Source organism: Fomitopsis serialis (genome assembly GCF_022376445.1).
Source record: "Fomitopsis serialis strain Sig1Antser10 chromosome Unknown B0H18scaffold_161, whole genome shotgun sequence".
Lineage (NCBI taxonomy): Eukaryota > Fungi > Basidiomycota > Agaricomycetes > Polyporales > Fomitopsidaceae > Fomitopsis > Fomitopsis serialis.
In genome coordinates this window covers 37,145-49,642 of record NW_025955121.1, presented here as the reverse complement: position 1 = coordinate 49,642, position 12,498 = coordinate 37,145, and the positions used below count along the sequence as shown (strand labels likewise).

Here is a 12,498-nt window from a genome sequence, read left to right as displayed (position 1 = left end):
ACCATCGTACTTATGATACTCGCTCACAACAATATATTGTTCTCGCGCGACACGCTCAACGCGACCGACGACGCGTGATGAGCGTTGTGCGTCACGAGCCCGCGTCGGCGGTGTGCGCTCCGAGCGCTGCTCTCGACCGCCACCACCTCGTCCTGACCTCGTCTGACCGCGATTTGGGCAGCCACACCGACCGCCCGACTGCACTAGGGGCATGCGGCGACCCTGCGCGTGGACAAGACCGCTCCTCCTTCCTCGCCTGGTCCCCAAGCTCGCACGAGGCGCGTGAAGTCCAGTGCCAATCCACAGAACCACGAGAACGCGGAGCCGGGAGCGCAAAGGGAGGCGAAGGAGGAGAGAGGAGAGGAGAGGAGAGGGAAGGGCACAGGTCAAGCAAAGGAAACGAGCACGAAGGCTCGTCCACCACAGGTATGTCTTCGGAGGACTTCTCCGCCTCGCCGCCTCCGCTCCTAGTGCCGGCCCCAGCAGGCATACCAGAAGGCGATCATCACAGCCGACAACGTGCGTGTCTCGATAAAGATCCTGCGACGCAGCACTCACTGATCTTCGGGCCACCGTTGCCCGGGCTTCTCACAGCGTCCGCGTCTTCCACAACCCCGCCTCTCTGCGGCGCCATTCGACTCTTCCCCGGGGTCGGTCCGTGACCGATGTCGCGTCCAAGTACTGGCGCCTCCAGTCCTGCGCTGGGTTCCATCACCAGTCCGACGCCTCCACCCGAGGTGGTCAGTCCGCGCAAGCGAGAGTGCGCGGGATTGGAGTGCGCAAACCCTAGCGAACCGACGATTATCCTGCACGATGCATATTCCCGTCCGCACGCCTCGCTCCAGTGCAAGTTCGCATTCCACGTCTCCCTCCCAGTCTCCCCTCCCACGGGAATACCAAGAGAACATCGGTAAGGCGCGGGACGAGCACCCAGATTGGCGCGGACACCACTGGTATGCCCAGGTACTGCTCGCTATTGCGAGTCTGCCTCGAGTGGTCGAGTGGTGGGACGTTATCGGGTACGTGTGTGCATAACTTCATAGGTGGAATGATAATGTGCTGATCATCGTTCGCTTCAGAACGGACCAGGAGGACCTCATAGGAACATGGATATCGCGGTTGCTTGCTCCGGCTAGCTGGCATGCCTTCCGCGATGTGACTTGGCGGCTACTCGACGACAATTCACGCATCGTGGAGGTGCAATTCAGACTGGAAGTCATTGACACTGAACCCGGTCAGTCGTCGTACAATAACCGCTTCCGCGAGATGGCATACGAGGACATGAGGTCGCTGCCTATTCTCAATGCCACCCTCCAGGAACCGCTCCGCATGCACTCGCCCATCCGCAGCATCAGGCGTTACGTGCGGAGCGGCCTGCCCGCGCCTCCTTCGCTCGCCGCACTGCTGGAGGACAACGTGTACGTTGTTCCCAAGAGCCACACCGCCCTCGCGTCACCTGCACTCAGCCAGCTCGACGCGCTCATCTGGAAGGACGCGAACGTGCGGGATCCCAGCCGGTGGTTCAGCGCGGCTGGCTTTGCGGTGCAGGAGTACAATGAGAGCTCGAGGGTCGATTTTGGCTTCGGGCTGGTCAGCAAGGGCACGGACAGCCCATGCCTTCCCTTCGAGTGGGGTGCAGGTAAGGAGGTGAGAGAATGCGAGTAAGGGGGAGTACGAGTGGCGGGGAGTACGAGTTTGAAGAGGGTGTGCAAGTGGTGCACGGGTAGGCAGGGAGTGCGAAGCCGATAGATGTAGTGAGCTTAGGTAGGTATACTATGTATGTAGGTTATGTCGTTTACTGCAGTATCAGCCCTGCTGCAGTAGCCAGAGTCAATGGCTGGGTGTGGCTCGTGTGGTGTGGCAGGAATCCCGGCTGCTGCCTTCGCTCCGCGCAGCGAGGCTCGCTTACTTGCTCTCACTTCTTTGCCCTCACCTGCTGCTCTCGTCTGCTGTCCTCACTGCTGCTGCACTCTGCATGACTTCGCAGACACCATTTGAGCATGCCCAATGGGGTTCTGGAGTGCTGATCCCCTATGGTGGGCGTCAGGCTGGAGCGACTCAGCAGGTCGGCGAGGGGTTGGGAGGATCGTCACTAGCAGGTCATGGCACAGGGTCTAATGCTATGATACCTGCCAATCCCGATGTGAGTGCTGCTGTTGCTGACTGGGTTGAGTTGATGGTTACGATTGAGCGACTTAGGGAGCCAGGCTCATCAGTGGTGCAGTTCGGGCGATGACATGATCGTCGCAATACTGGTTACAAGATGGAAACACGGTGATTGGTGTGAGCATACTTACATATACTGTCCTGCATTCATTGATAACCCATTGTAGGTTGGTACGACCCTGTACCGGCTTTATCGCGGCCTGTTCGCCAATCTTTCGTCTGTCTTCAATGACATGTATCACATACCTCCTGGTGATAACTGGTCTGAAGGGACCTCGGAGACGAGCCCACTGTATCTCTCGCATGTCGACATGTTTGCATTTGAAGCCCTTCTTGAGTGGATGATCGGTCCAGTACTGTGAGTCGTGCAGTGCGATCTTCTCATTATGCTGCTGAACTTTGGGCGACTCAGTCAGTTGGGAGAGCGGGCAACCCTGTTCACCCCCTCCGTGCCAGAGCTCGTCGGGATCCTTAAATTGGCAACGATGTGGGACATCACGAGAGCGTGGAGCTATGCGGTGGAGAAGCTTGATGCCCTCCCTCTCACTGGCAACCACAATTGGAGTGCGATCGCAAAGGTTGCATGTTGCCTCTCGTACGGGGTCGATGATGATGAGCCCTTAGCTCACCTACCCACCGAAAACACGATTTACGGTCGATATGACAGTACACTAAGTCCGTATGGTCGATGCGCTATCCGTCCGTTCGAGGGAACCGCCCGATGTTCGAAGCTCAAGCGTCCATGTTCGGAACCCTTAGCGGCGAAGTCACACGGTTTAGAAGAGTCACTACATTGGTAGGACTACGGGCAAGTACACGGCTAGGTCAAACTAACTAGTGACGGCCTCGGCAACTCTCGTATCTATGTCCTCGACCTCCACACCCATGACCACCACCCCTACCCCTACGAACAGACGGACTGGCGTCGAAGCCACGGTCAGTGTTGACGCGCTCGAGCAGGCTCTCGAGCAATCCGACGAGGGTGCCGTGCGTGCGGCGCTGGTCGACTGCGATGTTGTGAATCGCTCGACCCATGGACTCGAGGTTGTCGGGCAGCTGGCGGAAGTCGGAAAGGATCAACAACTCGCGCTGATACTGCGGGTTCGCGAGAGGACGACGCTCGGCCTGGTTGACTTGTTCGAGCAGCACCAAGGTCTCGGACCAGGCGATCGTAGGGTAGGGCAAACCTAGGATATCTCCCTGGTTGCCATCGCGGTGAAAGACCTCGTCAAGGTAACGCATCAACTCGTCGATCTCGGGGAACGACCTAGGAGCAGGAAGCGTATCGTTCGCCAGCAGGATGGCCCGGCTACGGGACTCAAACAAGAAGCGCTGTTCGAAGGTCGGTTCGATGGTTCGAAGGACAGTCAAAGTTCGGAGGCACGTACGATCATCCAACGGACTCCGTGGGCCCAAGCCAGCCACTCTCCGGGACTGTTGGCATTGTATCGCGGCTCGACAAGTCCCTTGGTCTTGAGGACCTCTAGGAGACAGTAGTAGCGGGCAGCATACACTTCGGAAGTTGGGTCGAGGTGCGGCATGTTTGTGTAAGTCAGGCAAACTCCTGCGGCTGTCTCATATCTTTGAGGACTGTCACCGGCTCCGGTTATGACCTTCGCTGTTCGGGGACGGTCATCCGTTATTCGGAACCTGCGGAAGGCCGAGTTGGATTCTCTCATGTGTTAGTAGGTCCGGGTCGAGCGTTGTGACACTCTCCGATTGGCTGTTTTCCTTATCACTCCCCTTCATCATTTCTTGGATTTCACTTGGCTCTCTTGGTCTTCGGACCGTATTTTCCTGTATATACTCTGGGACTTGTTCCCTTCGAATCTCAGAGACCCCCTTACCCTCTCAATCTCACCTCGCACCGGTGAGGTTCATCAGCCAGTCAGTACGTTCGAAAGTCAGTAAGTTCGCCAGTCAGCCAGTACGTTCGAAGCCAGTCAGTCAGTCAGTCAGTTTGCCAGTACGTTCGCCAGCTCGTAGTTGCCCCAAGAGGCTCTACACTTCTTCTCCTGCCGTCGCTCGCCTTCCTTGTCACCGTTCGTTCGACACGTCTGTCAAACCCTCCCTCCTACCTTCGAGGCTTAGCCCTCGCCTTCGAACAGTCTTCGACATCTTCGAAGCTCTCCCACGTCGTTCGGAGTCTTGTCCGTCCTCCTCCTTCTTACCTAGACCACTGTACAGTCCCCCGTACATCTCATAGACTCAGAGGCCTCGCATACCACTGCTCGACCTCACGGTTGGGTTTTTGTGTGGCTTTTGTGTTCTTTTCGGTCGCGTCAACGAGTGGCTTGTTCCTGGCCTGCGCGCTGTCCTACTGCTTGGGCCAGTCGAGTGGGACACACCTCATTTCCACTTATTCAAGGATGCCAACATCTCAAATCAGGTGAACATGCTCTGGCGCCGCATTGATCGCCACCGCAAGCACCTCGCCTGGGACCCTCCGACCTATGTTCAAGGTATAGTTTGTGAGGCCAGTGCGGCTCGATGCAGTGCCAGATGGGTGGCGACATGGCATCAGGCACTTGGGCCCAAGCTCGTGCATCCCGACAACCCGATTTCAGACCAGGTCCTTCTCGAGTCAATCACTGACTGATTGTGCTTTTCGTGCCATCGTCAGGTTGTGCAGGCGATGAAGTATAACCCAAAGTGGAACAAGGAGGAGCAGATCATCCAGTCTGTCGCAGAGCGCATTAGGCACGACTATCGGGACATCTTCTATCACTAGTCCTCTCCCTGATTTCCAAATCTTGTTGAGTGTTTCGCTTTCCTGCTGAATCACCAGACACTGAACCATACTTCAGCTCCAATTTTACTTGTACTTCTTCCATTTTAATGCTCCCTCATTTGTGATTGCCAACGATGGTACAAGCAGCCTTACGGGCTTGTCACTATCCCTACGATAAATCCAGGCCATATAGGCATATCTTTGTATAAAATCCTTGTAGTGAGCACGAAGTCGTCATACATAAATCCCAGTACTTACCTGCAGCTGTTCTCATACATGAGCTGCCACTCGCTCATGTATGAGCGAGGCGCCGTCATGTATGAACGAAGCACTGTCGGACATTACCCGATATAGCAGCCACGCCGAGGCAGCCCGGTCCCTTCGTCCGCGGCGGGGCGGCACCACTGGCGCGTGATGCGGCGCTTCCTCATATGGACGCGCATTGGGGTCAGGGCATCTGAGATCACGTACGATCTCTGATTCCCTGCGCCCGCTTCGTGGCATCAGTTTCGGTAAAGTCCGGAAGCCCGCAACGAGCCGAGCGAGCGGTACCCGCCGCCTTTGCGACCTCTACCATCACCATCGCAGTTGGACCGCAGCGCGCACGACGACACCGGGAATGCAGCCGCGTCCTAAGACAGATGGCGGATGTGTCAGCATGGATTAGCGTCAAGCGAAGGTGAGTGAATACGCACGCGAGTGAGCGGGCTGACCATGGGCACAGGACACGTCGACGTGCAGCACAACACGCGCATCGACTGCGAGGGCGCAGGGCTAGGGTCCTGCGTGCAATCGCAACCGACGGGCGCGGTACAGGAGCGGGCACGAGGATAGGCGGGTGAGTAGGTAAGCGGGCAGGTGGACGGGCAACTGGACGGGCGACTGGACGGGCGACTGGACAGATGAGTGGGTGATTGACAGGTGAGCCGACGGGCTCAGCACGCGGGTGGGTAGGAGAGTGGGCAGACGCACAGATGGCAACACATGCTCACCACGAGCGCGCTAAGCGAATGCTCAGCACAAAGATGCCGCTGACAAATGCAGGCACAGGAGGGCGAACAGGCACGCGAGCGAATGAAGAACAGGAGGGCAGACGGACGAGAGGCCGGGCGGACGCGCGGCAGGTGGACGAGCGGCGGGTGGACGAGCGGGCGGATGAAGCGGCAGGTAGACGAGCAAACAGATGAGAGGGCAAGTAGGTGGGCACAGAGCACGGACCAGCGCCATATGCACGGCGACCGCGAGCGTGCAGGGCGAATGCCCAGCACGCAAGCACGGCCGACGAACGGAAGGCGGGCGCGTGAGCGAAAAGCGGCTGATCACGGCGGTGGGCAGAGCCGGGACATGCACAATACACATCAATGGCGAGCGCGGATGGTGATTGCCCTGCTGTCACTGCACGCAGACACAGCCGACGGGCCTCAGTTGGAGTCAGAGTCTTGCTAGTAGATAGGGTCCGTGCTGGATTAGAATAGAGCAGTCCGGAATGCACATGTATTACTTGATCTAACAACCATCGCGTTCGCATTCAACGTTCAATGACTCAGGAACTGTAAGGGCACGTTGGTAAAGAAGCCTTGCAATGGTAGTAAGAACATGAATTACAGTTACAATGACTGTGTTTCAACGAGTCCAGTATATAACGCGCCGCAACACCTGTTATGAGAGACGTGACCAGTACACTAATTGTAGGTAGACATCCTTACCTTACCGTTGTACTACACGAGAATAGCTTGCGTGTTCTACTGTGTTGTATATGTTCAATATATGCCACTAATCATGTATCTGATACCTATTGCAGCATACAGAACATGCATACCTAGTGCGAAACGGCCAGAACGCGAGTCGCAGATATGTCGCAGGCCTAAGTAGGACCGTTAAACGCGTTGTGATTGGCCAGGAATAGGCCGAGCACATCGGGCTTGCCCAACTTGGTGAGACAACAAATAGAGACAAATGTTCGGTTTACGGGCGCCCGCACGGCTCAGTGCTACTAACTGTAGCTCTACCATCTACTACCCACCTCAGACTGACTCTCGGACCAATACGAATAGTGGTGCGTCGACCAGCACGACGAGCGGCGCGTTGACCAGCACGAACAGCGAGTCAGCAAGTATGAATGGGGCCGCGTCAGTGGGTACGAACGGCGGCGTGTCGACAAGCACAAACGGTGCGTCACCGAGTACGAACAACAGTGTGTCGACCAGGAGAGGCCCCGCGGACTACATGGACGGTGTCACGCATACCGTGATCATTGACGGCATCGACTGTTGCCCGTACGCCCCCTCTTCCTCTTCCCAAATACCGCTGCTAACATTCCGATTCATTGCAAAGATGAGCGTGTTCACTGTTGACCTCCGTGCGAGGCTGCGCGCGCGCTGCACCCGGTTCCCCGGGAGCCTGAGAGCCGTCGTCCACGCCTGCAAGCCCGAGCTTGGCGAGCGCAGCGTAGAGCTTGTCAGACACGGCCTGCATCGGCGTGGGCGCACGGGCTTGATGGAGTCAATCTTGTACAGGCGAATTAGGCGTACCCCACATCCTAGCTGCGACACGCCCGCGCCCACGCCCACGCCCACCATCCACTACATCCATCCCTTCATTGTCATGCACACAGAGTCGTTCGCACGATCTCTGCTACTCCTTCACGGGCCCGCTGCTGCTGCACCCCTCGCCACCATGCACGCTCCTTGCGCAAGCCACGGGAACGCTCAGCTGCGGGCCACTGCAGGTTCCTGAGTGCGCCAGCAGGTCGTAAAGGAGCGCAAGCGCGGGACGAAGTGCACGGGGCTTGTGGGGCTGCTCGTAAGGGATATTGTTGGTATCTGAGCTTACTGTGTATCATTAATACTTGTACGAATACATATGATCACTACGACTGCAGCATTTGTCAGCGTGTGGCAAATTGTCGGGTCCTCAAACATACCAAATTGGGAAGGCTGGTGCTTGGCCTTCGCACCAATTTCAGCAAGACTTGAATCAATAAATGGCATTGTAAAGAACAGAGTCTCAAATGTATGTCACGGAGCGCGACACAGTGCGTATGTCATGGAGCACGACATACACGCTATATACGGCACCATGCCTAGCCTTAGAACACGTGAGATCTTGCAGATCACAACTCACGATTGTGTTTGCCCGATCCAGGCCTGCGGCGGCACCAAAAGCGGAAGAGCGCGCGATAGGACCTATTTTGGGTAGGGGCCGCCGCCGCGAGCTCATCCCAGCGCCGGATGACCTGGGCTGTCCCCAAAGGGCAGCTGCCCATTCGGGTAGTAGCGACCGGGGCGCCCGCTGCAGTCATTACAGTGCCTTTATACATAAAGGCTTGCTGTAAGCTCTGGAGTTTATGTATGATCCATTTGTGCTAACCACAGGGATTCATACATGAGCATGCCAGCATCTGGTGATAAATCAATATCCCTTTTCATGCGAGAGTCGAGTGAAGGGCTCCCGCGTGGAGCTTGGGGACCAGGCGGGGAAGGAGGAGGAGGTCTTGTCTGCTCGCAGGGTCGCCGCATGCCCCTAGTGCAGTCGGGCGGTCGGTGTGGCTGCCCGAATCGCGGTCACAGACGAGGTCAGGACGAGGTGGCGGCGGTCGAGAGCAGCACTCGGAGCGCCCACCGCCGACGCGGGCTCGTGACGCACAACGCTCATAACGCGTCGTCGGTCGCGTTGAGCGTGTCGCGCGAGAACAATATATTGTTGTGAGCAAGTATCATAAGTACTAAAGTACGATGGTGGGCACCAAAGACTTGTTAGATATGGTGGCAATGCGAAAGTTTTAGATATACGAGCCACGAAAGTTTTAGATATACGAGTGTCGACAGTTTTAGATATACGAGTGTCGACAGTTAGATATACGATGCACGAAAGTAACAGATATAGTGTTACAAAGATTAGATCTAGAGTGTTACAAAGATTAGATCTGGGATAATAAAGCGTCAAACGGTACGCCATAGGGTTCATGGGTCAGATTTTGGCTACCCATACCCATACCCATGCATACCCATACCCATGACCCACATGGGTTATCCATACCCATGCAATGCACTAGATATGTGGTGATGAAATTGCAGCTCTTGGATGGTCAGGGAATGATTGTACCATGTATTGATGATGTCTATTTGTGCAATGTCTACTGTCATTCATATTACAGTGTATGCTGTGATTTATCTACTAACTCGGCTCAAAAAAGCCATTGATGCTCTGGCAATAGCACAGACTTACATTGCTTACTAAGCAACAAGCAAGAGGCCATGCTATAGTGGACTTCTAGGCAAATATAGGACTGTCCTTTTCTATTTCTCTAGTCAATAATAAGTGAGTCTGGATTCCTCTCACTGGCTGCAACATTTCCCCTTACATGTCATCATAAAATGTCAGCTATTCATGCTGGATTCTTTGATGATATATGGAAATTGGCAAAGTAACACTATAGACCCAAGAGTGAACAAGTGTGCCATGTGAACAGCATTGGATATATCATGAAGGGTCTGAGAAGCAGGTATTATTACACATGTAGTAATATCTGGTGGAGTACCCGATTTGGCATTTAATCCTGAATGGTACCTGCCATGGCAAATAAACAGTAGAGAATCTCAATATATTGAGAGTGTGGTTTTATGACAGCAATATGGTGGCTGATCTAAATATAGTAACATATTATGTGCATGTAGACAAAAAAAGAAAGTCTCAGCCAGCAAATGAGACTGAACATTATATCACAAGGATGTCTGAAGGTAGAACACTTCTGTGTTCATGGGACTTATGAACAGAGACCATTACCATTGAGAGTAGGCATTACTGGAATGCCCAGCAAAGGCAATAATGATTCCATGTGTAAGTCTTAGTGTAGGTCTGTGCTCTTCACCATGACAGACAGTGTCCTATGAATATAGCAATTTATACAAGATGCACAACACATGGCAGCTTACTTACTAAATTGTAACATTTCTAGTGCATTGCATGGGTATGGATAACCCATGTGGGTCATGGGTATGGGTATGCATGGGTATGGGTATGGGTAGCCAAAATCTGACCCATGAACCCATGTGACCCATGGACTACTGCAGTGCTAATCCAGCAGTAGAGAATGGTAACTGCTAGTCATGTAGTCTGTGCTGTGTATCTCCCACAGTTTAACAGCCTATATGGTAATCCTGAAGCTTGCACCAGAGTTCTTTGCAATGACAGTATGGTAAAGTTCCCTTTCAGCAACCAGAAGACAAAGTTTGACATTTATCATTAAGTTATGCTCCAATGAAAGATACACAGACTGCTGAAGTTGTCACAATGATGACAACAAGTGCATTACAGTGTGGGTGCCATCATGCTGACCTCATCTTTCTAACTCACAATGATAGCTACTCCAGTGCCATGTATCTATGAGCTGAAATACAAAATATGACCAGACTGAATCTTACCATGTAATTGTTCATGTTGGACAGCCAGTGATACTGTTTACTTTGATCTTTTGCTAGGCATCTGTGACATGGCCACTCCTGATAGCATAAGAAGAATCAATACGGATACTGTGTCAAGGGCCTTTTGAGATGAACACTAGACCTGCAGTTTCAGTTTTACATTTTGCATAGATGCATTGTTAGTTAATTTACTAAATCCAGGATTTCAGCAATGTAGTAGGGCTATGATCATGCTGTTTATAAGAAATCATGGTCCCAGTTGTGTCACTTACTAACTAGCAATGCATTAAGCTCTCAATGAAAATGTCCACATCATGGGCTGGTCATGTTCATCCCCTGGCCCTATTTATCATATGTTGGTGAGAAACCTGTGACATAAGGCAGTATTCAGTGATGATGATTAGTAAATCAACCTAATATGCTCCTCTTCTCTGAGGCTAGTCTATGTGGCAGACTATTCATATTCATTGCACAATGCCACATCTAGCCTGTGTTTCAGTTAAATGGTTGTCTACCCTGAGTTTCTGCTCAATGTTGACCCACAGTAATCCTGCTACATTGGGGTGACCCATTGGGATGTGGTGAATTCAAAAAGGCTCTGCCCATGGCATCAATATCCCTTCTGTGTTGTGATGTGCATTTGTATATACAGCCTTGCTATCCCCCAAATCTTGTGGTCTCCCCACCTAAGTAGTGATATGTACCGGAAATAAAGGTACAGTCACTGTTTATCAGGTTCTTTGATCCTTTGTCACATTTTGGATGATTTTGTCATGTTACCTTGCTTTGACCCATTTAATTGACCTGTTACCTTGCTTTGACCCATTTAACCTATCCTCTCCATTGTTCTTGCATATATAAGTTGCTTGCATAACAGCCTACTGCCCTCATGTAGATGCCTCCCATCTGATTGATGTATGTCCTGGATTGCAAAACTGAAAACTCCAACTTCAATGCTGTGATTGACCATGCAGTCAGTGGGGTTGTTCTCAAAGTGGTAGCAGTAGATATGCACCATCCTGCTTTGCTGCCCTGTCATTGGATTGCAGGTTGTCCAGGACACTGTTCAAAGAGAACAGCCCCTAGTCACATCCATCTCCCTGGCTGCTCTGTGGGGTCATTCCTCCAATTGGCAGACCAGTTGTGAGTCTGGTTTGAGCTCACTTGGCCAGTATGATACTGATAAATAAACACACCCCATATCTTGCCAATCATGTTACCCATCATGCAAAATGATGAGTACCATGAACTGCACATAGATCTACCCATGATGGTACCCATACCCAAGGGTACCCATGATACCCATGCAAAACCCATACCCATGCCATGGGTATGCAACCCATGTGGGTATGGGTATGGGTATGCCCTCAGATACCCATGGGTACACCCACACTATGCACTACACACATCAAGGGTCATTGCATAAAAGTAGGACCTGGTAATACATCAGCTGGTAATATGATGGTAGAGGTTAGATATGTGCCAGGTGATTATCATATGAGGGATTAAGGGATTGAAAACCAAGCATAACACCATCATACTGACAAGATGAGGCAAAGTCATGCTTATATTGGTACAATAGAGTTGATGTCATCTTATTTTCTGCCATTTATCCAGCACTGCAGCACCATGAATGGCTGGGATATACTATGTATGGTAAGTCTGCATGTCTAATTGCCCCATCTGTACAAGGTGAGTAGAAACATATATAATATTCCGTTGTTTTTTTTCTGAGCCCCAACTCAACAGGTAATGCAAAATTTCCATGCTTAGGAGGTGAGCTACTACATCTAGCAGGATTCAGATGTCATATAGCCAAACAATTCATAGGTAATTGATAAGCATCACAGGAGACACAAACAATGTAAAAGAATGAGTGAGTACAGAGGCATGTGTATTTTCTTTTGCTTTATCAATGGCATCACTATCATTTCTGTCTATTGGAAGGCATACTATGTACAGACCCTATGTCATCATATATGTTACTGGGGAATATTGACAATTGTTACAATCCCTGAGGTATGAAGGAATCATTCTTATGACTGTAACACTTAGCATGGAGCCGAATCTGGCAGGTTTTTCCCACAGTGCATGTGACTGTTTGAGCACAGATAACCAAAGATAAGTAACACTTACTATGCCATCATTAGCTGAGTTTCAAATTTCAGACTCCCAGAC

At 52.1% G+C, this 12,498-nt stretch overlaps 3 protein-coding genes across 3 annotated transcripts; 2 read left to right on the top strand and 1 right to left on the bottom strand.

Moving 5' to 3' along the window:
• Window positions 1–146: 146 nt before the first annotated feature.
• B0H18DRAFT_1045710 (uncharacterized protein) lies at window positions 147–1,255 on the bottom strand. Its single transcript, XM_048030758.1, has 3 exons — window positions 1,080–1,255; window positions 595–1,019; window positions 147–519 (listed from the first exon to the last, which is right to left on the bottom strand). Exons 1-3 carry the CDS (start codon window positions 1,218–1,220, stop codon window positions 468–470), a joined length of 618 nt encoding a protein of 205 aa, XP_047886541.1. The 5' UTR covers window positions 1,221–1,255; the 3' UTR covers window positions 147–467.
• On the top strand, window positions 1,213–1,665 carry B0H18DRAFT_887126 (uncharacterized protein; the record flags this gene model as incomplete). The annotated part of the gene is made up of 1 exon (XM_048041156.1): window positions 1,213–1,665. A coding segment is annotated over one exon (453 nt), but the record flags the coding sequence as incomplete, so codon positions are not given.
• A 5,458-nt stretch (window positions 1,666–7,123) lies between these two features.
• B0H18DRAFT_959874 (uncharacterized protein) lies at window positions 7,124–8,605 on the top strand (the record flags this gene model as incomplete). Its single annotated transcript, XM_048042869.1, has 4 exons — window positions 7,124–7,625; window positions 7,779–7,836; window positions 8,042–8,227; window positions 8,272–8,605. 4 exons carry the CDS (start codon window positions 7,124–7,126, stop codon window positions 8,603–8,605), a joined length of 1,080 nt encoding a protein of 359 aa, XP_047886539.1.
• Between the last annotated feature and the right edge of the window lie 3,893 nt (window positions 8,606–12,498).